The sequence below is a fragment of the Acanthochromis polyacanthus genome, chromosome 7, assembly GCF_021347895.1.
Source record: "Acanthochromis polyacanthus isolate Apoly-LR-REF ecotype Palm Island chromosome 7, KAUST_Apoly_ChrSc, whole genome shotgun sequence".
Classification (NCBI taxonomy): domain Eukaryota; kingdom Metazoa; phylum Chordata; class Actinopteri; family Pomacentridae; genus Acanthochromis; species Acanthochromis polyacanthus.
Genome location: NC_067119.1, coordinates 40,711,263 through 40,738,223, shown reverse-complemented (window position 1 = coordinate 40,738,223; position 26,961 = coordinate 40,711,263). Strand labels below are relative to the sequence as shown.

The 26,961-nt window shown below is 39.1% G+C and overlaps 3 protein-coding genes across 6 annotated transcripts in view; 1 reads left to right on the top strand and 2 right to left on the bottom strand.

Moving 5' to 3' along the window:
• slc5a10 (solute carrier family 5 member 10) overlaps positions 1 to 2,663 on the top strand; it is a 44,205-nt gene extending 41,542 nt beyond the window's left edge. Inside the window, exons 13-14 of the mRNA XM_022203739.2 lie at positions 730 to 823; positions 1,045 to 2,663. Of these exons, the coding sequence (XP_022059431.2) occupies positions 730 to 823; positions 1,045 to 1,238 (288 nt within the window). The 3' untranslated portion in view covers positions 1,239 to 2,663. The remainder of the gene's footprint in view (positions 1 to 729; positions 824 to 1,044) is intronic.
• Positions 2,664 to 2,776: 113 nt separating this feature from the next.
• On the bottom strand, positions 2,777 to 14,236 carry LOC110957619 (GRB2-related adapter protein-like). 2 transcript variants are annotated; one of them, XM_022203737.2, is made up of 5 exons: positions 13,400 to 14,236; positions 13,222 to 13,312; positions 11,558 to 11,677; positions 5,351 to 5,660; positions 2,777 to 4,485 (listed from the first exon to the last, which is right to left on the bottom strand). In XM_022203737.2, exons 2-5 carry the CDS (start codon positions 13,308 to 13,310, stop codon positions 4,306 to 4,308), a joined length of 699 nt encoding a protein of 232 aa, XP_022059429.1. In that variant the 5' UTR covers positions 13,311 to 13,312; positions 13,400 to 14,236; the 3' UTR covers positions 2,777 to 4,305. The 2 variants fall into 2 exon arrangements, with proteins under 2 accessions (XP_022059429.1, XP_022059426.1); XM_022203734.2 differs by having other exon boundaries at positions 13,222 to 13,319; positions 13,400 to 14,224.
• Positions 14,237 to 14,537: 301 nt separating this feature from the next.
• brat1 (BRCA1-associated ATM activator 1) lies at positions 14,538 to 26,849 on the bottom strand. 3 transcript variants are annotated; one of them, XM_022203730.2, is made up of 12 exons: positions 26,439 to 26,849; positions 25,120 to 25,268; positions 24,868 to 25,015; positions 23,778 to 24,234; positions 20,638 to 20,763; positions 20,384 to 20,469; positions 20,201 to 20,304; positions 19,411 to 19,606; positions 19,060 to 19,133; positions 17,996 to 18,080; positions 17,627 to 17,913; positions 14,538 to 16,424 (listed from the first exon to the last, which is right to left on the bottom strand). In XM_022203730.2, exons 1-12 carry the CDS (start codon positions 26,563 to 26,565, stop codon positions 15,543 to 15,545), a joined length of 2,721 nt encoding a protein of 906 aa, XP_022059422.2. In that variant the 5' UTR covers positions 26,566 to 26,849; the 3' UTR covers positions 14,538 to 15,542. The 3 variants fall into 3 exon arrangements, with proteins under 3 accessions (XP_022059422.2, XP_022059424.2, XP_022059423.2); XM_022203732.2 differs by having other exon boundaries at positions 20,201 to 20,301; XM_022203731.2 differs by having other exon boundaries at positions 20,638 to 20,760.
• Positions 26,850 to 26,961: the final 112 nt, after the last annotated feature.

Here is a 26,961-nt window from a genome sequence, read left to right as displayed (position 1 = left end):
ATCCCCCACCCTCACATCATAGTTTTCATTTGATTTCTTCTTGGCAGTGTGCTTTGGATTGTTGTCATGCTGGAATATTCTGCAAAGCTTCTGCAGACTGAAAGTCATGTTTTCAGACAGTATTTTTGTGTTCCGTATCTGTATATTTCAAATAATCTGTTTTAAGTGGAGAAAACGATGCAGATGAACGACTAACAGGAATAAAAACTGAGAAAGTTCTGGTCATTTTATAACCGTGTTCATGCAACTGGACAACACAATAACAACCCTGGGGATACATTTAGGTATCAAAATGGACATTAAAAAACATGATCATCTTCAACGTAACAAAAGTAAGTTTGTGCAAAAAATTCAATGTGAAAATGTATCTTAAAAGAGTATTTATCTAGTGTTTCTAATGATTGCACAAATATTGACCAAACTGTCAAAAAATTAAAGCTGTTTAAGGAGATTATTCCTCACATAGTTTTTCTTCTTTGTCAGCAAACTCAGGTGTTTTTACTATATTTTACATGGAGTTGCTACTTTGAATGCTGTATTTTCAATAGTCTTTCTAAGGCATCTGTTTTTCATTGTTTGTGATGTGGTCACTGCTTAGTTTAAATTCAAGTTCATTGTTTAGAGAGTCTGAAACTGCTCTTTTTAGTCAGGATATTGTCAAAAAATACATGTTAGGGTTAGGGTGTGAGTCACTAAATCATATGCTGTTGCCTTTCCCGCTCTCCCAAGGTGTGTAACCTCACCTGGTGGACGATAACTGAAGAGCCACAGAGAGAAATCCCTCTGCAGAAAGTGTCCTCTGTCAGCCACCGTAGCTCCCAGGGTAATAAAACCAGCATCATGTGATGAACACTCATCTGCACACTCAGCTGTTGTTGGAGCAACTTCCTGTGTGTTTGTCTATGTTTGTGTATCTCTGTGTGTATGTCCCTCTCTCTCTCTGTGTGTGTGTCTAATTTTTGTATTATGTGTATGTGTGTTTGCGTGTCTTTGATTTTTGTGTGTGTGTGTGTGTGTGTGTGTGTGTGTGTGTGTGTGTGTCAGGCTCTGAACCAGCCCGGCGGGTGACGTGTGGTCGTGGGACAGGATTGTGTATCGCAGCGGTGCGGCAGTCGGACGATTCTCCGTCTCCCAGAGTTCCCAGTGTCCGAGAGAGTGTGTTCTGGTCTCGGTTCTGCTGCATCAACGCCATCCTCCTGGTCAGCATTAACATTTTTCTGTACGCCTACTTCGCCTGAGTGGAGGATCAGATTTAACATCCTGCCTCGCCCTCCTGCTCCACCACATGAACTGGAAACTCCACCCGCCTGCAAAAACTGATCTGTTTATATCAGTAGGTACAAAAACAAATGCATCTTTACGGAGATTTCTGCTGAACCCTGAAGGCAATGTGCATTTAACAATATATATAAAAATATATAGATGTAGCTAAAAATACTAAAAATCACCAACATTTAGGAGTAGAAAATAGACACACACACCCCAAAGGATTTAACAGCCAAGATTATAAACATAAATCAGACCAAAAAAAAAAAAAATCACAGGAATAAAATGTTTGATGACACCACAAGGAAACATGACAGGAATTCCCAATAAAAATATTTTTTTTTAATTTTCTAAATAAAATTTAAAACATGGGTCTCTAATTTATAAAAAATAAAATAAGTAAAAATAAAATACAGAGGATATTCAAATGAAACCGTTACACCAGTGCGCGTTCTTATTTGAACATAAAATCAAAGTAAAAAGACTTTTTATCTTCTTCTTTCTTAAATAATCAGAATTCTGGCAGTGATCTCAATTAAATGCAATTCAGAAAATCAACTCATTTAAAGATTTTTTTTTTAGAAAACCCTGTAAACAGAAAGCTGCAGTAAACTAAACATAACAGGCTGGCTGCTGGAATTATTTATAATCACCTTATTATAGACACACAGCTTAAAAATGTTTGGAATTTTTTAATTTCTAAACTTTATCCTCTTTTCAAAGCTTTTTTTAAATGTAAGGTTTAAAAGGATTTTTATTTGCAGTTAAACATGTCATCAAATTTAAAGCTCAAAAATGTATAGTAGTAAGAATATGTGGTTTAGTTTGTTTGTGACTTTAATTTTATTTTGAAATTATACTCATTCAGTTAATGTTTCCTGCATTATATAAATATGTTTGTGTCTGTGATGATATTTAGCTCATTTTCAACAGAAATTTCAGATTTTCCTGGCATGACATATTATTTTATATGAGAATTATTACTGTCATGCAAATTTAAACATGACACACTTCATTTTGCTTAATATTCAAGAGTGCAGTTTCATATCATCCAAACAAAAAAAAATATGTATACACCCCTGTCAAAGGTTTTGAGACACTTTCTCATTCAAATAAATTAGAACCTGTCGCAAAACTTTTGACAGGGGGTGTAGACATATGGAAATTTTTCATTCATTTTTTTACTATTACAAGTTATCAGAACTAAAAATTGTAAATCAGCTCAACAACAGAGCTTCACAAAGGAAATTATGACGACTCACTGTGTTTGTTTCTGACTATTCTGGTGTAATTCCTTAGGAAATATTAAGTACTGAGTGTTGGATGTGAAAAATTGTCTTGACAAATGTTTATTTTTCTTGTGATATCTCAAATAAATGAAAGATATGTGCAGCACAGATCAGTAGTGTCCACAAATAAATGTCGTATGAAGTACGTATACCCACATAAAATCTTTATTTGGGTGCAGAGGGCGCAAGGAGGCAAGAACAAGAAAAATTGCAAAACAAAGTAAAATTTCATATTTAATGCATATGTTCAATACAAGCTGGTTCACTTTGAGGCTACAGCAGGTATTTTCAGTTTTTACTTCAGGTCATTTTGATTTACTGATTAGTCAGTAAAAACAGGAAACACAAACAACCCCTGTTGGTGTCTGAATTGTTAGTTTCCCCGCAGCCTAACATCCAAAGTTTTCCATGAATATAACGTCCTCTTATGTCTTGTTTTACCTCCTCTGTGTCCTATATGAATCGATTCAGTATTTTAAACAGCTTTAAAGGACCAGTTCAGCTCATCTAATGCCATTTCCCACGAGTTAAAAAGTGACTGTAGCACCTACATTGTGACTAAAATGTTAATAATGCATCACGGCGTTGATTTTAGTCACTATTTTCATCGCCGATTAGTCTGTTGATTATTTTCTGGATCAATTCATTACTGTTTGTTTGTAAAACCTCAGAAAATGGTGAAAAATGGACAGCAAAACGTAAAGTTAAATTCCGCTTTTAATGCATATATTCACTATAAGCTGGTTCACTCTGAGGCTGCAGCAATTATTACTATGCCAAGGAACAGTTACGTGACGATCAGCGGGCGTTTGTTCATCTGTCTGTCTGTTCACAACATTTCCCAAAAACAGATTAACGGATTTGGATGAAATTTTCAGAGAAGGTCAGAAATGACACAAGGACCACCTGATGAGATTTGGGCAGTGATGCAGCTTATAGTCTGGATCCATGGATTTGTTAAAGATTTCTGTATCATTGAAGATAGCAGCATGGTGTCACTGTAACCATGACAACAAGTGAACCCTACATCAGCTGCCTGCTGATGATCACATGATTGTGATCCTACTACAAATCGACCACTGCAGACTTATCGGACCTCATCCATCTGAAATGATACAAGGAACAGTTGATTATATTGTGAGGGTTTTCCTGAGTCCCATTGATTCCTGTCGCCCGCTTCATATTTAGATCACGCGATTCGTTATCCGTACATAACGTATACATGCACAACGCCTGTGCTCATCGCAAGGTGATTTTTTTAAATAAAGACTTCATCTGTTGGAAATGATACATAATTGTCTGTTCATGTAATAATGACAGAATTCAGTCAGCCATTGCTCAATACTGGAACTGACTTAACTCATTACATTTTTACTCTGAATACTCACTTCTGTCCGATGACACAGCAGGTATTTGGGACTAACAAAGCAAGAACTGACTAACATCTTTAGGTATCATTCAGAGTTTTACACCCAAAAATTAATCAGGGTGTGGTTCGATTTTGTTTCTGTAAACCCGTTTTCCCACAGTCACTAAGAAAAACAGAAAATCTCTCATGAGAAATAATCAGTTTTGCCAGAAAATACTGCAACCACAGGACCCCATAATATAAAGCTCATAGCATGAAGCTGATTGGACGGGGCCTTAAATTTATTGTTATCTATTAGTTTTCAGTTAACTGATTTATTGACTAAATTGATTGATAAGTGTCGGCGTTACGGCAGCACGTTGCCGAGGGTCTGATATGGCGTCAGTGGTACAGCGGTTGGACGTAATCTGGTGGGAACACTCCGACTCGTCCTCGACAGCGCCCCCTCCAGCTCAGCGAGCTTGAGCAGTCTAGCAGGTCGATGATGTCGCCACGCAGGAAGTGGAGGTGGGCGCTCTGAGGGGGGGTGTAGTCGCAGAGGGCGTGAGCCAGGCGAGGCTTCTGCACGAAAAACAGTCAGAAAATTACTGTAAAGAGGGGTAGACTCATTTTGCGGTGACTCACGTCTATAGTCCGTACTAATTCATTCCTACATACACAAAATACTAATATTTGCGAGAAAAAATTGTTTAGAATAACATCGAATGACACAATAATGTCAATCGAACTGTTTTGTGAGATATTATTGGAGCTGTTTTACCAATGTACTACGAATTATCCTTTTAAGCAGCTTTTGTATTAGCTTTGTGTATTAAAAGTGTGAAATATTAGTGTGCAAGCATGTAAACTGTGTCTCGAGGGCACCGATCACCCATAATCTGTATTAATTGATTCCTATATGCACAATATTTGCTTTATTTTAGTTTAAAAAATTGTGTATGACACAATAACATAAATCAAACTTCATTTTTGGTGTATTAATACCAGTTAAACTGTCAGACAAATGATTTTCAACAAAATCCAACTGTTCATTTTTTTAAAATGAGATATTATTGAGGTGTTTTACCACCAACATACTAATAATTAACTTTAATTAGCTTTCCAAGTGGCTTTTCTATTTGCTTTGTGCATCAAAACTCAACGCTTTCAACCATGGAAACAGTGTGTATTTTATTTAACACCAGCAACCGAACATTGTTCAAGACCAAGTAAAATAACTGAAGTGCAAATAAATGGGCTGTTTTAGTAGGTTTTCTCTTAATTTCCCTGTTTAAAGCTTCATATATGATATGTTCTGCCTCTTAGGGGTTTGTTTGTCCTCTATAACCCTCTGTGGTGTTTGCAATCTACAGATAGAACAACAAACTCTACACAAACGACACACTCTTTTATGGGTCTTGACAAATCTTTATGTGAGTTCTCATACCTCCAAAACTGGTTGCAGTCGACGGGGGGAGCTTTCTCTCTCCGGGTGAGAGGGGTGAGAGTGTAGTCGGGCAGAGGGGATGGACTCCTGAGAGCTGCTTCTGTAGGGGTTGGGGTAGGGGTTACGAGCCGGGTGAGGCAGCAGCTGCGGAGACGAGGGAGGGTCTCTGAAGCAGACCACCTTCTCCACGGCGACGCTGTGGGTTCGGTAGAAGTCCACCAGGCGGTTGAGGGAACAGAACGACTCGTCCCAGATGCAGTACTGACCGCCGCCCTCCAGGACTCGGAAGTGCTCCACCCTGTCGCCATAGCTGCAAGGAAAGAGAAGGTGAGAGGTGTGATTTGTGCACCGACACCTGCAGCTGCTTCTCTCCTCAGACTGTTTCTTTGTTCAGGAATCCATTCAGTCGTAACACTGCCGTTACAAATGAGACCACAAACCTCTGCATCTGTGGATGTATCTCAGGTATTTGAATTGAAAATAATTACCTATTGTGTCAAATATTGCTGTCTGACAAAAATGCGATTAACAGTGATTAATTAATTACAAAGCCAATTAATTAATTAGATTTGTTTTTTAATCACATCCCACCACTAATTATTATTATTACATTATTATGGAAAAAAGAATGCTGTACACTTTAGTTGTTGTGTGTATATATATATATATACTATATAGTAAACATGAAAGTGTGAAAATAGTTCTCCAACAGACTAGAAGGAGTTCCCAGAGATGCTGAGCCCTTGTTGGTCCTTTTGTCTTCACTCTGTCCATCTCATCCCAAACCATTTGGATTGGCTTTAGATCAGGTGACTGTGGAGACGAGGTCATCTGACACAACACTCCATCACTCTCCTTATTGGTCAAATAGCCCTTACACAGTCTGGAGGTGTGTCTGGGGTCATTGTCCTGTAGAAAAATAAATGATGGTCCAACTAAGCGCAAACCGGATGGGATGGCATGTCATTGCAGGATGCTGTGGTAGCCATGCTGGTTCAGTGTGTCTTCAATTTGAAATAAATCCCCAGCAGTGTCACCAGCAAAGCACCCCCACACCATCACACCTCCTCCTCCATGCTTCATAGTGGGAACCATGCATGTAGAGAACATCCGTTCCCCTTTTCTGCGTCGCACAAAGACATGGCAAGTGGAACCAAAGATCTCAAATTTGGACTCATCAGATCAAAGCACAGATTTCCACTGGTCTGATGTCCATTCCTTGTGTTTCTGGGCCCAAACAAATCTCTTCTGCTTGTTGCTTTTCCTTCGTAGTGGTTTCTTAGCAGTTATTTCACCGTAAAGGCCTGATTGGTCAGTCTCCTCTGAACAGTTGATATAGAGATGTGTCTGCTATTAGAAGTCTGTGTGACATTTATCTGGGCTCTAATCTGAGACGCTGTTAACTTGAAATTTCTGAGGCTGGTGACTCAGATGAAACTGTCCTCAGCAGCAGAGGTGACTCTTAGTCTTCCTTTCTTGGGTGGTCCTCATGTGAGCCAGGTTGGTCGTAGCCCTTGATGGTTTTTGCAACTGCACTTGGTGATACGTTGAATTTTTTTTTTTGCAATTTTCCAGACTTACTGACCTTCAGTTCTTAATGTAATGCTGGACTGTTTGTCTTTACTTAGCTGATTGGTTCTTGCCATAATGTGGATTCTAACAGTTGTCAAATAGGGCTGTCAACTGTGTACCAACCTGACTTCTGCACAACACAACTGATGGTCCCAACCCCATTAAGAAAGCAAGAAATTCTACAAATAAACCTTGACAGGCACACATGTGACGTGAAAACCATTTCAGGAGACTACCTTATGAAGCTCATTGAGAGAATGCCAAAGGTTTGCAAATCTGTGATCAAAGCAAAGGGTGGCTACTTTGTGGAAGCTAAATGTAAAACATATTTAGAGTTATTTCACAATTGTTTACTACTTATTTCCATATATCTTGTTTTATAGTTTTGATGTCTTCAGTATTTATGTAGAAAGTAATAAAAATAAAGAAAAAAATTGAATGAGAAGGTGCGTCCAAACCTTTGACTAGTAGAGTATACAGATATAAAATGTATCCACAGAGCTGTGTAAGATACTTCACTGTTCAATGTTGTACTTTTTCACAGTCTTTCAGGTTGCAACAATCCACATCATGTAAAACTGTTTTTTTTACCGAAAGCTCCTCCAGTTCATCTACATTGTTCGTGTTGTTTGTTTGTCCTGCAGGTCTCCGAGTCAAAAACATTGTTTAACTGTTTTTTTTCCGCCACATCTCTTCCAGTTTCCAGCAGCCTCATCGAACACGGTTTTTCTTCCCCTATAGATCTTCCAGAGCTACGTCATCCGTTAGCACTGTTTTCTCTCTACATCTCTTCACCAGCAATCAAAGTTTACTCCCAATGACAAAATGCAAAACTGTCTTCTCTCTTTACAGCTCTTCCAAATCAATCAACCACAGGCAACACTGATTTCTTACAGCACTTCATGCATAATAACATCATGTTTAATGCTGGTCCTTTCTGCCAATAATGCTTTTTACCTGTACATATGTAAATTCATCATGTTATATCTGTATTTATCCATATGTAGATTCATCATGCTTGGTATACTGTTTTATAGTTTAATTTTTTAGATTTAATGTACTTTTTGTAATTCTTGTCCTCCTTCTTTGAGGCCTCTTCTGTATCCAGCTGCTTTAACGGGAATTTCCCCGGTAAGGGATCAATAAAGTTTATCTTCTTTTATCTTTTTTTTCTGAACTTTGTTGATGAATTTGCAATCTCTGTTGAAATATAAATGTCTTTGGGTTTTAGACTGTCGGTTGGGCAAAATAAGACATTTGAAGAACCAACTTTAGGCTCTTTATTCACTATTTTTCAATATATGATAAACTAATCCATTATTTTAATGAAGAAAAAGAAACAAGAATAACATTTAACATTGAAACTAATTTAGTTGAAAGAATAAAACTACAAAAATCCTCATATGTGAACCGCAGCATCACCTTTTCACTTAATCTGTGTCTGTTGTTTTCATTGGGAGCTTGGGTGAATTTGTTGGTGTAATTACTTAAAGAATTAAAACATGTTTCACTATCAGACATGCACAACGCATTATCGGATTACTCTGAATTACTTCTAATGTGTCACTGATTGTTACATCAGTCCCTCCCTTATACTAATGAAGATAATCCTTTAATGACTCTAAAAGGGGGCGGAGAAACTGGGTGGCAGTGCCTCACGTACCATCATCTGTACTAACTTATTACTATGTACACAAAAGACTAATACAAAATGGTTTATAATGACACCAAATGACACAACAACATCAATCAAACTTTCATTTTGGTATTAAACTGAAGGAAAAAATGATTTTCAAAATAATTCAACTGGTAATTTTTGTTTTGTGAGATATTATTGGAGCTGTTTCACCACTAACATACTAACAATTTGCCTTTCAGCAGGTTTTTAATTGCTTTGTGCATCAAAATTGTGAAACAATCGTGTCCACACATGCAAACAGTGTGTATAGTGCAAACCAATCAGCCACAACATTAAAACACCAACAGGAGAAGTGAACAACTTTGATTCTTGTTAGAATACAATGACCTCCTGTAGAACCTTCAGTCCTGGTAGTCGTGTGGACATTATTAGTTAAATGCCACTTACCTAAACTTTGTTCAAGTCCAAGTAAATCAATAGAAGTGCAAATAAACAGGCTATTTTCATAGATTTTCTTTTAAATTTCCCCGTTTAAAGCTTCATATAAGATGTGCTCTGCATTTCAGATAGTTCAGAGGTGTATTTGACTCTTTTCTTGTGATATCTCAAAAAAAAAGAAAGATGTGTGCATCACAGCTCAAAAGTATCCACAAATAAATGCTGGATGGAGTATTTATACACAGAGATAGTCTTTATTTGGCAATGGAGGGTGTCAGGGCACAAAAAACAAGACGGTAAAAAATCTCGAAGCGTAGCGTTAAATCCTACTTTTAATGCATATATTCAATACAAGCTGGTTTTCAGTTTTCAATTTATGCTTCTGGTCATTTTTGATTTACTGATCAGTTCGTAAATAAATAGAAAACAAGCATAAAACAAGCATAATCCATGGTGAAATATTTGTTGCCCAATGTCCAAAGTTTATCATGTATGTGACGTTTTCTCCACAACATAATTTACCTCCTCTGTGTCTCTATGAACCGATTCAGTATTTTAAATATCTCTAAAGGACCAGTTCAACTCATTTAATGCCATTTTCCGCTTGTTAAAAAGTGACTGTAGCGCCTACATTGTGACTAAAATGTTGATACTGCATTAAAATGATTTGAGTCATTATTTTCATTGTCGATTAAACTGTTGATTATTTTCTTAATCAGTTCATTCTTAGTTCTTTGGTTTGTGAAATCTCAAAAAAATGGTGAAAAATGGACTGTAAAACATAACGTTAAATTCCACTTTTAATGCATATATTCAATACAAGCTGGTTCACTCCGAGGCTGCAGCAATTATTACTTCGCCAAGGAACGCAGGGATCAGCGTACGTCTGTCTGTCTGTCTGTCTGTCTGTCTGTCTGTTAGCAACATTACTCCAAAACAGGCTAACAGATTCAGATGAAATTTTCAGGGAAGGTCAGAAATGACACAAGGACCACCTGATGAGATTTTGGCAGTGATGCTGCTTATAGTCTGGATCCATGGATTTGTTAAAGATCAATTGTGGAGGTGTTTCTGAGTCCCTTCAATTCCCGCTGCCTGCTACATATTTAGGTCACGCGATTCGGTGTGCATACATAACGTAGACGTGTATAACACACGCCTGTGCTCAGCGCAAGGTCCATCCATCCATCCATTCTCTGTACACCGCTTTATCCTTACTAGGGTCACGGGGGGTGCTGGAGCCTATTCCAGCTGACTCGGGCGAAGGCAGAGGACACCCTGGACAGGTCACCAGTCTGTCACAGGGCTACATATACAGACAAACAATCACACTCACATTCACACCTACGGGCAATTTAGAGTAACCAATTAACCTCAGCATATTTTTTGAACTGTGGGAGGAAGCCGGAGTACCCGGAGAAAACCCACGCATGCACAGGGAGAACATGCAAACTCCATGCAGAAAGATCCCAGGCCCAGGCCGGGATTTGAACCGGGGATCTTCTTACTGCAAGGCGAAAGTGCTAACCACTATACCACTATGCAGCCTTCAGTGCAAGGTCATTTTTTTAAATCAAAGATGTCATGCAACGACTGAGCAGTCGGCTTTTATTCATTATTTTCATTATCAGTTAATCTGATGATTATTTTCTAGATCAATTCATTAATCCTTTGGTTTGTGTCTTGTTTTGTCCACAGCAAACCGGCAACATTTATTTTTTTGCTTAATACTTTGACTTAAATCATTGAAGCCCCTGAAATAGAGAATTGCACTGATTTTGCATTACCCTCTGAATACACACACCTGTGTAATGACACAGCAGGTATTTAGGACTAACAAAGCGAGAGCTGACTAACATCTTCAGGTATTTTTACTATAACCCTCTGTGATGCTTGGAGTCGAGATGCAGAACAAACTTTATACAATCCACACATTGGCTTATGGGTTTTTTTAAACTCTCCTGCTGATCGCTGTGTTGGGATCTATAACCTCATCCTTCCTCTCAGTCATTGCAGGCAGACAGATGTTGAGCCTGAATGCGTTCACGGTGCGTACATGCGTGTCGGTGGCATGTGCCAATTGCATAATGTACCTGTGCTTAATTAAAGAATATGAGGTGTTACGCAACGCCCCCATTATCGAACACAATCAATTTACCCTCAGTGATTAAAATGTCCCATGTTGCTTCGGTGACCCAAATTACATGTCCTCCTCCTCACACAGAGCTGTGATATTTTTAGTGAAATGGGTTGTCGTGGACCATATTTAAACAGTCTGGCTCTCCGCTCGGCCAGCCCTGACACACTCAGAGACACGTGGATGCTGTAACTTGCTAATGTGTTCGGTGAGATGGAAAACAAACATCCGACTGCACACATAATCAGAGCCGGCAGCAGATGCTTACGTCCTCAGTCATGAAGAGACGCAGGACAGCAGATGCAACTTCACAAAGTTCATCAGTCTCAAGCATCAGACTGAACCCCTTATTTCATCCTGAATGCTGTTGGTGTGTGTGTGTGTGTGTGTGTGTGTGTGCATGCGTGGTGTGTTCACTGACCTAACAGAGACAGAAAACTCTCCAGGAGCTGATTCACTCTCCCTCACCAGAAACACCCCGGTGTCCTGCCAACGCAGTCTCTGTTCGGCCTCGAGTCTCGACACCGGACCTGCAAACCACCTACGACAAAACACACAGGCACAGAAATGACTCCTGAGCTAACATACTTGGACAGTTCAAGTAAATATTAATGTTGCTATTTAAACTGCCTCAAGCAGGGGTACGTTCTGAATTATATATACAGCTCAGTTATGTAAGTCATCCTAAAAAAAGAGTCACAAAATGATTAAAAAAGATGTTTAAAAACCTGCAGTTATGTTTATTTTTCTGACCTTTTTCTAATTTTTGTTTAAATATTAGCTCAGTTCTGTAAATCAGGACCCAAAAAGGCATCACAAAATGATAAAACAGACAAACATAGAATTACGTTCAGTTTTACTGATCCTTCTCAAAGTTTTGCAGAAATATCAGGTTAGTGATGTGCAACAGCTGCTTGGATCCAAAAAAGAGTCACAAAATGATAAAACAGATTATAAATATATTAAAGACATGTAATTCTGTTTATTAATTTTGTTTTTCTAACTTTTCCCTAACTTTGGCCTAATATCAGTTCAGTTATGTAAATCAGCGGTTCCTAACAGAGGAACTGGGACCCAAAAATGACAAAATAGAAAACTTGTAATTATGATTATTTTTTCTGACCTTTCTCTAATTTTTTGTTTAAATATCAGCTTAGTTATATAAATGAGGGGTTCCTGGAGCCCCAAAAGACATCAGAAAATCATAAAACAGATTACAAAATACACATAAAAAACTTTTTTTTTCCTGATCTTTCTCAAAGTTTTGCTTAAACATCCTCTCATTTCTTTTTAAATATCAGCTGTTATGCAAATCAGCATCGAGGACCCAAAAACATGAGATGATGTTTATTTTTCTGATTTTTCTCAAAGTTTGGCTTAAATATTCTTTATTTTTTGTTAAAATATCAGCTCAGTTTTGTAAATCAGCAGCTGAGACCATAATTGATAAAACAGATAAAAAACATGGGATTAGTATGTATGTTTTTCCTGATCTTTCTCTAATTTTTGCTTAAGTATCTTAAGTAGCTGATACCTAAGCAAAAAAAACTCATAAAATGATAAAACAGATTAAAAAAACATGGGCTCATGTTTACTTTTTCTGCTCTATCATTTTTGCTTAAAGACATAGCTCATTTACATAAATCAGCGACTGGGACCCAAAAAAAGAGTGGCAAGATGAATAAACCGATTAAAAAATATGTAACTACAATTATTTTTTCTGTTCTTTCTCTAATTTTTGCTTAAATATCAGCTCAGTTACGTAACCCCCCCCCCCCCAAAAGGTGTCACAGAATAAAAAAAATATGTAATTCTAATGATTTTTTCTGACCTTCCTCTAACTTTTGCTGATTGTCTTGTGAAATACTGAACAAATTCACATTTTGATGCCTCTAAAAGTCAAACCATCACTTTTTGGTCAAAACACAAAAGCACTTCTTTTTAATTAATGTTAGGAAGCAGTGATGTCACGATTATATGCACATTTCTATCAAAACAGCAGGAATAAATGCCTTTTTTTTTAACATCCTACATCAATTTGCTGTATTTCTAAGTACAACAAAAGTAGAAGAATGACTTCTTTACGGATGAGGGAGGAGGGAAATGTAGTTCTCAGGGACGTAGCCTCGCCTTCCCTGGATCTCTGCTGTGACCCAGCAGGAATCATCCTCCATTTCTGTCACCTACGACACACATGCACACAAACAGTTACTCTAAGGAAACATATTTGTAATGCCTTATCATCCGGCGTCTACCCACTCACCTTGATAATGTCCCCTTTGTGGAAGCTGATCTCATCTGCTTCGGACGCTGTGAAAGAGAACAGAGCCACAGCCTCCATCCTGAGCAGAAGTCAGAGCATGAATGAAAGAGTGGCTTCAGCTCAGCGGGGCGATGAAAAAAAATAAATAAATCAATGTGTGTCTGTGCGAGTGCAGTCGCTCACTTCCTCCTCATTAGTTCACGAGGAGAGGGGTTTTTTTTCTGCGCGTGTGTCCCTCTGTTCGTCCATGTGACCGAGTTAGAGATTGTGGTGTGAACACGTGGAGAAGCCGACAGCTCTCTCCGTCCACGCTCACTTCAAACTCTTTAGTGGAGCGTTTCCAGTCATCAGGGAAATCAGCCACAGTGGAAGCCAGACACAGCGAAGGAATGAAAAGCACCCGAAATAGAGCATTCCTATTAGAACAGATCTGGGCAGGAGTTAACTCGGTGACTCATTGTTTTCCAAATTCCAAAAGATTTTTGAGAAAAGGTGTAAATTCTTTTGCAGTTTGTATAAAGGTTTACCAAATGAGACGCTGCACAAGATGTTAAAAGTGCTGAAAACCATCTAATGTGACCGAATTAAAATTATTTTGTAGAGAAGAGTGGACTAGAATTCCTCCATGGTGGAAAAGACTGATCACAAGCTGGAAAAAAACATTTAACTGCAGTTGTTGGTGCCAAGAGACCAACCAGTTATCAGGCTCAGGGGGGCAATTACTTTTTCACAGGGTTGATACAGGTTTTCAATCAATCATAATTAAAAACTGCATTTTGTGGGTTATTGCTGTCTAGTATTCAATAAATCTAAATGATAGTTTGATGAGCTGAAACATTTAAGTGCGAAAAATATGCAAAAATAGAAGATATTTTAAGGCACTGTATGTCTGGTCCTAAGTGATTTTTTACTCTTTGAATATAAAATGTCAATATTACATCCTGTTAGACAGTTATGTGAAATTTTGTGTGTTTTGTGGGTCGTACTGACATTTTGGTACCAAATTCTAATTAGTTCATCTGTCGACATTTGCCCTAAATCTGAAGAAAGTCCCAAAAGACGTTCAGGAGGCACCTTGTTCATGTACAGGTGAGTATGTCCAAAACATGACATCAGCTCAGTGAAACGACAGCAGAGATTCAACCAATTTCCGTATTTTTATTCACATTTTATTTATGTAAAGAAAAATCGTGTGACGCGTTTCATATACGAGGTAAAACTCTTTGGCACTGGTTGGCACAGTAATCTGCTTGTGTTTGGTTAAACGTTTAGTCAGTAATGATTTTCTCTCTAAACCGACCGACTGTTGTAGTTTTCAGTGGCATCACAAAAAACAAAATCATTCCAGTTCAAATCAATAAAGCCGCCCACACTGCTTTTCACACGGTCTGTCTAGACGAGCTGCTGCCTGCATCCATGTTTGGATATCAGTAGGACGAGACCAGAGTGTAGTAATGGTGAGTCATGAATGAAATACTGTAATAAAAAAAGCAGTAATATGCAGTAGAATTGAGTCAGGTCATGTTTCAGGTTTGGGTGTAAGATTTGGCAGCATTAGTTTGGTCAAAATACATGAAAATCTATTCTCAGAAATATATAAAAAAACAACAATATATGATGAAAAAGCCAACAAATATCAACAACATCCTGCAACATCCTGGTGTTTTCAGCAACTTGAGTGTGTGTGTGACTGTGTGTGTTTGTCCTTTCAGGGAAATTTTTGCCTGTTTTTGTCATAACATCACAATTTTTGAGGTTCTTGGGCATCTTTTGGTTGTGATTTTACATTGTTTTGTATTGATTCTAGCATTTGTATGTGTGTGGGTGTGTGTGGTAATTTTGTGCTTTTTTGCGGTAATTTTACATTTTTGAGGTCATTTAGTGACTTTTTGGTGATTTTACATCTCTTGATGGTGACTTTGTGTGTGTGTGTTTGTGTGTGTTAGTAGCAGTCTAAATCTAGAGACTTCAGCATTTGACACACACAAATATATCAATCTATTAAAAATCATATAAAAACAACAATATATGATGAAAAAGCCAACAAATATGAACATCTTGCAACATTCTGGTGTTTTCAGCATTTGTATGTGCATGCGCGCGTGTGTGTGTGTGCATGTGTGTGTGCGTGTGTGTGTGTGTGTTAGTAGCAGTCCACTATGACCTCCTGTTGTGTGTCGGGTTGACTGTGAGCTGAACTTGCGGTCAGGATGTCCTGCAGCAGTGAGAAGGGAGAGTTGTGAACGTGGTCGCTGCTTCGGGTCAGGACGTCCAACCTCTCATCCAAATCCAGAGACCTCAACACTTCACACACACTCACACATGGCGTCTGACCCCCGACGCTCGCCGCTTCCTGTCCCGCCTCTCCACAGTCGTCACAATCGACCACTTCCCCTACACTGCAACCCCTCTCGGCGTCTTTAGCCTTTGTCGCCAGCATCTTTCTGATCTCTCGGGCCCAACCGCATCCGGGCAGTTCACAAGTCACTTTGGCAACCATTGCCATGGCAGCAGTTGCATCCAGGGCCCCGAGTGACAGCGGACAAACCACCTCTCTGAGTGTCATGAGCAGCCGACAGGCCCTCAGAGCTACAGGTCTGTCGCAGTCGACCAGACCACTCAACAACACTGAGACGACTCCCCACTGGACCAGACTGTTCAGCTCACCGACCACATCCTCCTCGTTGTGCGTCCGTGTGTGAAGCGTGTCAGGAATCACGGCGTAGGGGTGTGTTTGAGTCGGATTACCTTTCATGTAACCCCGCTGACCTGAAAAGGCTTCGTGCAGGAGCAGCTCTGCCAACTCCAGTGTGTGAACCTTTACCTCCCAATCCAGGTCGGCGCTGCCTCGAGAGAGGACTGAGCGAACAGACGGCATGAGGAGGGAGGAGGAGGCGAGCGGCGGCGGAGACGAGTGTGAGGAACGCGAAGACAACCAGGCGATGAAGTATCGCACGACAGCCCTCCTGGCGAATCCCTCTGTGTCCCGGGAGAGGACTTCAAGCAGCTGGTTCACGATTTCAGTCTAGAGGGAAACAGAAGTTCATGTTATAGATATAAGTCAAATTTAGGATTTACTTCCTGTGACTGTTCAGATCAGATCTGGTTAAAGTCGTGTGCAAGTGAGCTGAGATTTACATAAGGACCTCAACATACAAATAAGAAGTGAATCACACATTCTGTAAACTCCCACACAGAGAGAGGTTTAACCAGACAGAGAACTGCTCCAAGCCTTTCATAAAACCCAATTAATTCAAATTAATTCAGAACTTTTTATGCTGTCAGTTGGCATTACAGCCGCACGTATATTCAAACAGGTTGGGCTATAAACATTTAATCATTTACGTAACTTGGGTGTGACAGACAGACAGACAGACAGACAGACAGACAGACAGACAGACAGACAGACGCTGGTTAAAGAAACACAAATAGGGTGCCTAAGATACTGGTATTTACAGAAATGTGCAAAAATTGTTGGTATTCACAATAAGGTGCAAGTCAGTAGTATTTATAATAAATAGAATGTGATGAGGGCGAAGAAGCGAGTTCAAGCAGGTTGGAACAGGTGGAGGAAAGTGTCAGGTGTGATGTGTGATATAAGAGTATCCGCAAGAATGAAAGGAAAAGTGCAGAAAACAGTGGTGAAACCAGCCATGTTGTCTGGTTTAGAGACAGGAGGCAGAGCTGGAGGTGGCACAGATGAAAATGTTGAGGTTCTCTTTGGGACTGACCAGGATGGATAGGATCAGGAAGGAGTACATCAGAGGGACAGCACATGTTAGATGTTCTGGACATGAAGGCCAGGCTGAGATGGTTTGGAAATGTACAGAGGAGGGAGAGTGAATACATCAGTAGAAGGATGCTGAGTTTTGAACTGCCAGGCAGGAGGCCTAGAGGAAGACCAGAGAGGAGGTTTATGGATGTAGTACTAGTGAAAGAGGACATGAAGTTAGCTGGTGTGAGAGCAGAGGATGCAGAGGACAGGGTCACATGGAAGCAGACGACTTGCTGGGGCGACCTCTGAAGGGAAAAACCGAAAGGAAAAGAAGAAGAATGTTATGAGGATGCAGAATGCAGTAAAATAGAGTCTTAAATGTTCTGTCCCACTTGACTTGTGAAAGGACACAAAGAAAATAGAACAAAATATTTTTCTTGTCTTTCCTATGTACAGTTAATTTCTCCCAGCAGTCTTGTACCACCAGTGAAATGTTCGTGTTATTCACCTACATGCTCCTGAGTGAGTGCTGCCCCCTGCTGCCAGCTCGCTGCCAGTGTCTGTGCCAGCGCAGAGATGGCGCTGGCTCTAACATAACTCTCTGGGTCCTGCAGCGCCGCCCTGAGGAGAGGAGTGGTGAAGCAGCAGCCGCCCAGCAGGGCAACTGACGCATCTGACACCTCCTCGGCGGTCGTCTGGACGACGCTCACCCCGGCCAGGCGTCCCAGAAACTCCACGGTCGAGTCTCTCACCTCCCAACGAATGTCACAGGAACGTTTCGTCGCCACCTGGAGGAGATCTGACAGCGACACATGCAGAATATAATTTCTGTCACACAGAGGAGAGTAGATATTAGCCGCAGTGAAGAGGCAGCTGTTCACCTTGTCTGTGCTGGTCTGTTATGGAGGACAGGTCTGAGCAAACAGACATCCACCTCACTAAGGCCTGGTAGGACTTATGCAGTACCTGAGAAACACAAGCAACCTAATGATACAAAGCCTCATGAAAAGCACAAATATATCCTAAAAATACAAACATAAGTAGAAAAATATGTCCTAAAAACATAAACTTAGAGAGAAAAATATTACCTAAAAATATAACCATTAATAGAAAAATCTGAACAACCAATCAGAAAATAAGCAGAAAAACACGTCCTAAAAATAAAAACAGAAGTAGAAAAATATGACCAAAAAATATGAAAATAAGTAGAAAAACATATCCTAAAATTAAAAATTTAAATATAAAAATATGTCATAAATGTGTAGAAAAATAGGTGTTTGCTATGGTACCAAATTTATACATCCTTTTATGTCCTGATGTGAGGCACAACTAAACTGAAAAGACAAATATTTCAATGCATATCTACTGTGTTGTAACCGTTAATCTTCTGTGATCAAAGTATACAATGCCCCAAATACCTTAAGATACAACGCATTACTTGTTAATTTTCCTGTTTTAATTTTCCTATTACTTTTGAAAAAAAAGAAATGTTGAGCTTCTGACTCTGCAAAAAAAAGAACTGAGAACTAACGAGGAAAATTAATCGGGTCATCAATGAAAACAAACAGACAAACAAGAGCGGATGATGGAAACACCTGAAATAACAAAACAGGCAACAGATGTTTTCTCATAAATGGTTCAGTTCCAAATAAAAGGGAAAAATAAAAATATTTTAACATACAAACATGCTTTGGACAACAGTGTACTCCGAGTTTAGAGACAGATTTAACAAAAAATGACTTTGTGTTTAAGAAATATTTGAACCAGTTCGGTGTAGAAAAACTTGACCACCCTGCACAAAGCCAAGCCTCACTAATGATCCTCTGCACCGACAGGAGCAACGGTTTTGGAATGAGGTCTGAGTAGTATGGCTGTGACACTCAGGTGTCCAAGCTCTTGTAGACTTGAAGTGCTCACTAGCTGTAGAATATTAATGTAAACTTACAGTGGGGTCGGAATGGGGATTGTCCAGATATTGTACAAGAAGTGTGACCACTTCGGGCAACTTGACTTCCACTCCTGAAACAAACACACAGTTCTAATGCCAAAATGTTCACTTAGTTTGTGTTTTTGTGCACATAAAATGTATTTTGGAGGAGTAAACAGCAAAATGAAGTACCATCACAGTACATTAAATACTTAGACAGCAGACATTTCACTGCTCTTGAACAAAAAAAACATGATGTAACAGGCTTGGTTAACAAATAACAGACGTGGATAATCCCACATTTTATATCATTTAGTTAAATTCAGCTGAAATCTGTTCCTGCTGTGGTTGTCATTGCCTCCGTTTTACCTGGACTGCCACTAAGGGCTATCAGAGCCTCCAGAGCACATTTCTGAACTTTGCTGCTGCCGATGATGTTCCTGGAAACGTCACGACAGCTGGAAGAAGAGGAGGACGAGGACGAAAAGTCGCCGCTGCAGAGCCTCAATAATGACAGAACTGCAGTGACAATTAACACTGGAGGACAGGGGAGGCAGTCAGCAGCCTGAAGGAGGACGGACAGATTGATCAATAAATGGATAATAGCAGTTGGCATGCAAATTGTGCTGATCGAAGAAACTGCAATAAGGTACCTAAAATGCTGGACTTACAGAAATATGCAAAAAATCGTTAGTATTTATAATAAATACAGAAGACTGTAAGATTACAGAACACAATAACTACATTATTTAAAAATATGTTCTAAAATATATGACCTAAAAATATATATTTTTAAATATTTCTAAAATATAAGTAGAAAAACGTGTCTTAAAAAATATCAACATATTTAGAAAAATGGGTCCTAAAAATGTAAACGTAAGTAGAAAAATATTTCTGCATTTTCCCCACAAAAATTGTTAGAATTTACAATAAGGTGCAAATTAGTGGTAGTTACAGTAAAATAAACTATTATACGAGTACAAAAAGTTATAAAATATTGCATTATAAAGTACAAAATGTGCAATATGAGAATAGAACTAATAATAAAGAGCATATAGGTGATTATTGGTTTATTTCATGGGTCAGTTGAGTGAAAGTGACAATCTCATGTGTTTGGTGCCGGTGTTGACTCTGCTGCCCTCTACTGTTGCAGGCTCACCGTCAGTGTGATCTGTGGTGTGTTTGTCAAACACACGCAGATCATGGAGATGCAGGAGGTTTTATTCTTCAGCTGCTCCACCATCGAGAACTGTTGCTCGTCTGCTGCATAAACAGAAAATATTCTCAGTTGCATAAATTTAACACAACAGATTTTTAAAAAATGTGTATGTGTGTGTGTTACCTGTGGTGGTGAGCAGATTCAGGCCGGTAATGATGTCGAGGGGTAACAGCAGCACTCGAGCACTCTGGGCCGTGTGAACAAGGTCACTGCACATAAGACGAGAAGTGGGGAAAAACTCAGAGTCCACAGGAATTTGTGAATAAATACTCGACTGCCAAATCTCCTCACACATAACCTCTGCAGACGGAGGCTGAGCTGCCGGGCGTGAACCCACAGCAGAATGTGACGCTTTGCTGTGATGAACAGATGCTTACTGACGGCCTCGGCGGAGAAAAGCAGCTGCTGCCTGAATGAGGTCGGCGGGTTTCCTGATGTTCAACATGAATGAAAGAAGACGGGAGACGCGCTGGTCTGTGACACGACGATTAGCGTCGCAGCTGCTGAAACAAACACAGGAAGCCTTTTGGAACTGTGAGCTCACTCATTAAAAGTTGACTTGATATGATAATTACCACAGTGCAAGTTTCCATCCTTCTTTTTACACATTTACGCAGCAGCAGTTGAGTCCATACTGCATAGTAACTCTACTCTTGTCTTAACAGCATAGTGCTCTCAAAAAAGTTACCAATTACACCTAGAAACAGTAAAAAACATGGTGGAAAGAACTGGCCAAGACCAAAAGATAGCACCTTATCAGTGGTGGTCGCATCATGGCGTGGGCATGTATGCCTGCCAGTGGAACTGATTTGCTTTTATGTATTGATGATGTGATATGTTGTGTCATTTTTGTGTTATTTTGGAATATTACTGTCATTTTTTGTGTATTTTTCCATTATTTTAGCATCCTTTTGTGTCATTTTTGTGTTACTCAAGCGTCCTTTTGTGTCTTTTGTGTGTTTTTGTGTCATTTAAGTATCATTTTGTGTCATTTTTGTCTCTTAGTGTCATTTAAGCATCATTTTGTGTGATTTTTGTGTTGTTTAAGCATCATTTTGTCATTTTTGTGTTACTCAAGCGTCCTTTTGTGTCTTTTCTGTGTGTTTTTGTGTTATTTAAGCATCATTTTGTGTCATTTTTGTCTTTTTGTGTCATTTTTGTGTTATTTTAACATCCTTTTGTGTCATTTTTCTGTCTTTCACTTCCTTTTTGTGTTATTTTAACATCCTTTGTGTCATTTTAGTGCCTTTTCATGTCATTTTTTGTTATTTAAGCATCATTTTTGTCAATTTTTTTTGTCTTTTTGTTATTTAAACATGATTTTGTGTCATTTTTGTGTCTATTTGTGTTATTTAAGCACTGTTTTGGGTTATTTTTGTGTCTTTTTCTGTAATTTTCATGCCATTTTTAACCTTAACTCAAAGCAACCAAAGAGTTTTTAAGGCAAAGAAGTGGAACGTTCTGCAGTGTCTGCACCTTAAGCCTATTTTGACAATTTTATTTAAATCCAATGTGGTGGTGTACGGACACTGCAGTTATGTGCCATGTGCTATAATCATTTGGCTTTAGAGGCACTATAGGGATCATTTTTCCATGCATTTTTAATAATGATTGTCAGCTTCCTTGCAGTGTATACAAAATATTGCAAAAAGCTGCAGATAGCATGTTGCATATCTGCATATTGGAATCGCTCTGACAAATATTATTAATGACTTACTGGGATGTTTGAACACAATGGAGCCGTGCTTGATGCAATTAGAAATAATTAGCGTGCATTTCCAACTCAGGTCTATTTCACGCATATCTTTAAACAGGGTTTTTCCTTCGGTCTCACCAAAAGATGACTAGGGCACCAAATCAACAGGCGGAAAACCTTAGCGGAAAATCCTGCTGGCCAAAGTTTGCTCTTTTATAGCTTAATTAAATAAGTTGTAATTCTTATTTTAGCTTTGATTTCATCTGATATGTTTCTCATATTTTTCTCAAACTTGAGATGTATATGAGCTTTATTTTTTACAAATATAATACAATGACCGTATTGAATTTGATCGCCGCCATTGTACTGTGACTGATCATGCATACAATGTGCCCTATAAAAAGTATTTATTGTTGTTTTTAGCATTTTAGATTTCTTTTTTCTGATTGCTTAATTTTATTCATTTTATTTATGCAAGCCTATTTATTTATTCTATTATAGCTTATTTATTGCAGCGCCTTTGAATTATACTGAGGGATCTTCCTAATTTGGTCAAACCTGTTTTCTATAAATAAAAGTATATAAATATATACTGATACATAAATCTGTGTGTATATATATCTCCTTTGTGCTGAACATCAGCCGGATGACCGTCCACAGAGTCGCGGAGAGGCTAAAGACTGGTGAAGATCTTTCAGGTCTTCACCATTCTTGGAAGATCACTGAAAGATCTTCACCATTCTTGAGCCTCTCCGCGACTCTGTGGACGGTCATCCGGCTGATGTTCAGCTGCTTGGCTCTGTCAGACTTGTTGTGGCCAGCATGAAGGAGAGCAGATATCTCAACTCTTTTGACTTCCATCTTGATACAGCTTCACCGGAGAAAAAAATTGTATAGGACACCTGCCTATAAGGTAGAACTTTCAGTTTATTTAATGGAAGTTTTCACTCCGACATGTAAACGTCTCTAAAGATCATGAAACTGTGTAACAGAACTTTTGCAAAGCCCGGTATATATGTATAGCTCACATTGAGAAAAAAATGGTTCCTTTCTCACCTACATCTCCTGGTGAATTTTAGGAGAACGACATGAGGAAACATCAGACAAAATCCAAGCTAAAACAAGAATCATCATTTTGTCTCCAGGCTATGCAGGAACATACTTGAGCAGTAAAATGTTCCTCTGGGTATATCTGTAAGCCTGTAACCTGACAAATTAAAAAAAAAAGCTTTATCAGTTCATTTTTGATGCTTGTGTATCTCAATATAGTGGAAAATATACTTAAAATATAACCTTTTTCAGTTACTACATGTGCCAGATAATGGCACAGAATCCTCTCACTACTCAATAAAACTGAAAATTGAGTGTCTAAGCATTTTCATCTGGGAAATAATTTTCCTAAAACTGCATTTGCATGTAGATGAAAAGCCAAAATGCGGAGAAATTGCAAAAAAAAACAAAAACGATGTACATGTGGCTAAAGTCAGAATTTGAGCAATTGGAACGTCTATTGCAATATTTGTCCACACTTTTTCCAGCAAGTCACTGGTGTCTATCGAAACTCAAAATTAGAAAATACAGCGTCTCAGAGTTGCTTTCAGAGTAGAGGTTTTGCTTTCCTACGGGTGGCTCTAACAGGCCAGGGAAAAAGGCAATTTGAGGTATTAGTTCTCGTGAATGGTTGTTTTCTAGTCTTCTTTCTCTTGGTTGCTTTGGTGATTGGTGTATTTTCCATATTTTACTGAATTCAATACTGGCTTCAAACCAAATTACATAAAGTGGTATCTCTAAAGTTGTGTTTAACATATAAGGGAGGTTTACCTGTGTGCAGCTAGAATGACGTCCATCAGAGGCAGAACTAGCTGACTGTAGCCGGCCGCCAGCAGCTCGTCCACAGAGTCAGCGACCATCTGCAGCAGCTTCTCCCACAGCGGAGCTCTGGTCTGGGCCAGCAGCAGGGCTAGAAGTTTGAGGATCTGCAGACTCTGGTGAAGTTGTGAGTTTTTTCTGGGAACCAGCGACTTCTTCAGGCACTCTGAGATCGCTGTGACAACAGCAGCGTAATCCTGATTGGTTTCCACGGTGATAGCGGGGTATTCTAAGTCTGCAATGGAGCCACTCGACCTCCCAACATCTTCTCCTTCCTCGTCCACGCCGTTACTTTCTACCGAGGAGACGGACTGACAGGAGAGCAGGACGTGGGCCAGCATTTGATTGGCAGCTGAGGCGACGAATAAGCTTTTGTCTGTCTGGAGTTGAAGGAGGGGCTTGAGGAAATCTGAGGAATCAAACATAAGAAACTGCCTAAATTCTGAACTTATGATAATACCACATCTTTATTCCTCATCATTGCTTAACTCCTTCTCATGAAATTGTCCTAAGCAATTATATAAAATGAGAGAAGATATTCGTTTTAGGGATAACCGATGCCAATTATTGGTACATCAACAACAACCGATATTTGGAACCGATATACCTTTAGTCGCCTGCCAAAGTGCACATGTGAGGCATTTATGGAACATCGGTGTAATGTAATATTTACCAAAAAGCAGTTATTCAGCAAGTATTCAGCCTGTGCCCAATTTATGACTGGAGGAATATATTTTCGGATTAAAACATTTACAAATACAAAAGTTTTCTATCACTGAAAGGCAATGCAACATAACTAGGTACTGCAAAAACAGCTGTACATCAGCATGCATGGTGGAATAAGAGCTGCTGAACCAAAATAAGGGACACCTCGACATGAGCACAAGGGGCCGAGGATCGAACCGGCAACCCTCCGGTTGCAAGACAGCCACTCTCCCCACTGAGCTATGCCGCCCCTATTAAAATATAGTATTGGAAAAATGCCAAATATAATCAGCCAGGTCGATAACCGATCTATCCCTATTTCCAATATAAAGGTCACCTGCTTGTACAAAGAAGCCAAGAGCCTTTGGGTGCTGCATCATGGTTCTTAAGCCCTGGATCCAGCCAATCCGTATGCAGGGATCCTCCCAGAGTCCTGCTTCCTGCCAGTGCTGAAGGTTAAAGACCAGGTCCAGAACAGAGGACTGCTGCAAGAGGGGACATCACCATCACAGGGGCAGATTACAGCCAGGAAAGGTCGGTTTTAGACGAGTTGATAAGGACAGTTTAGTAAAAGCATTCTGGACTCTACCTGCAGAACTGTGAAGGCATCCTCGGTTACAGCGACTAAGCCGGTGAGTCTGAGAGTGAAAGAGAGGATGCTGGGGTCCAGAGTTGTGTTGCGGACCACACTGGATATGAATTCAAGCAGACATGGGCAGGACTCCAGCAGAGACGTACCTTAATTAGGTGCGAAGACAGTGATACAAGTGTACAATAATGGGTTACAAAAACTGCAAACTTCCTTCTTTTTTTCACTCTTTGTGCATCACTACACATACTAGCTTCATTTTTAGCCATAAAGAGAAAGGATTAAGATGCTAAAAGGTATAAAAAAAGGCACACAACTACTCTGCCACACAACACAGGAGTCCCTTAGCAATTCAGGAACAAATGGTTAGTCAATTAACAGAAAATTATGTGGTATAAAATATAATAGTTTGAGCCACTTTAAAAGCAAAAACGCCAAAACTTAACTGATTCCTTCTAAAATTACTTTAAATTAGTGCTATTCTTAATTGTAATATTTTATGATACTAAACATTCTGAAGTTTTGGAAATTTGGTTTGTAGGAAGCAGACAATTTTGTTGGTGTTGTTGTTTTTTTTTTTTTCACAAATATTAGTAAAAAGAACCAAAAAAGAGTTGGAGAATAAAGTAGTTATCATAAAAATTGCACAGTATTTGAGTTTATGTCAATGATTATGTCAATGATTAGTCAATTGACAAAAAACTATTCAGAGATTATTTTGAAAATCATTTAACATTTTGAGTCACTACAAAAGCAAAAATACCTCAACTTCACTGATTCCTTCTTAAATGCATTTAGTCAGTGCTATTCTTAATTTTATGTTTTTATTGTACTCTGTAAGTTTTGGAAAGGGGCTTGTAGGAAGCAGATGTGGGTTTTTGTGCAAATATCACTAAAATAAACCAAAAATAATTATTAAACAATAATGTAGTTATCACAACAATTGTCTGTTGCACAATATTTCAGTTTATGTCAATGATATCATCAAATCAATCATCAAAATAATTTGTGTAAAATCTCTAATCGCCTATGTGCAATACAGTTATTTTTTTAGAACTAGTACTTTAACATATGTTGGTTTCTTTTTTTATTTTTTCACCTCATTCTTTAAATGTTTGCACTATTTTTGCTGATGTAACATTGCAAAATTCCCCACTGTGGGATTAATCAAGGCTTATCTTATCTCATTCGCCAGCTTTACTCATCAGTACATTTATGTTTATTGCACTTTAATGCACCCATTTCTTCTACTTTTTTTTAGAGTTTCACAGAAATACGCAAGAGTCCACAGAAACAAATCCATTTACAGTGCTACTAACCAGCCTTGGTGACCTCTGTGAACCAGTCAAGCAGTTTCTCCAAGCTGGTGTCATCGGGCAGAGAGCTCCCTGAGGCCGCCAGCACCTCACAGACCCGGGGCAGCAGCGACACACACTCTCTGTCCATGGTACCAACCGGAGTGTGTGTTACTAAACCAACTTCTCAGCTAGCAGCTACATGTGGCTAGCAGCTACATTTACATCTAGAACAGATGGAACCATAGCTAGAAGCTAAGTTGTATAGCACAGTATAAACTAGTCCAGCTAGCTAAAAAAAATGAAATGGAGTTTTTTCTTGTACTTTTGCTAAACATCCATGTCGCGGGAAATAGTTTCAGATTTACCGGTGCGCAGCTTCCTTTTTCTTTCTGCGTTCAGCGCAAATTTGAGTCAGAACAAAGATGGCTGCGCTGTTTCCTGATCTGTAAACACACGTGCGTGCTAAATCCCATGTATTCCTACGCTCCTCATGTTCTATAGATCTGCTGCTTCTGCGCAGCTCGTCCACCCTCCTGCGAGCAGG

Bases quoted from the DNA above. Each gene is read 5' to 3' on its own strand.
- LOC110957619 (XM_022203734.2), bottom strand. From the start codon at position 13,477: ATGGAGGCTGTGGCTCTGTTCTCTTTCACAGCGTCCGAAGCAGATGAG. The intron at 5,661-11,557 runs GTCAGTGAACAC...CTTTCCTTGCAG, and splicing joins GAGTTTTCTGTCTCTGTTAG to CTATGGCGACAGGGTGGAGC. The intron at 4,486-5,350 runs GTATGAGAACTC...TTTTTCGTGCAG, and splicing joins GACTGCAACCAGTTTTGGAG to AAGCCTCGCCTGGCTCACGC.
- brat1 (XM_022203730.2), bottom strand. From the start codon at position 26,565: ATGGACAGAGAGTGTGTGTCGCTGCTGCCCCGGGTCTGTGAGGTGCTG. The intron at 17,914-17,995 runs GTGAACAGCTGC...TGTCGCTGTCAG, and splicing joins AACAGACCAGCACAGACAAG to ATCTCCTCCAGGTGGCGACG. The intron at 16,425-17,626 runs GTAGGTGAATAA...GTTTCCCTCTAG, and splicing joins CAGCACTCACTCAGGAGCAT to ACTGAAATCGTGAACCAGCT.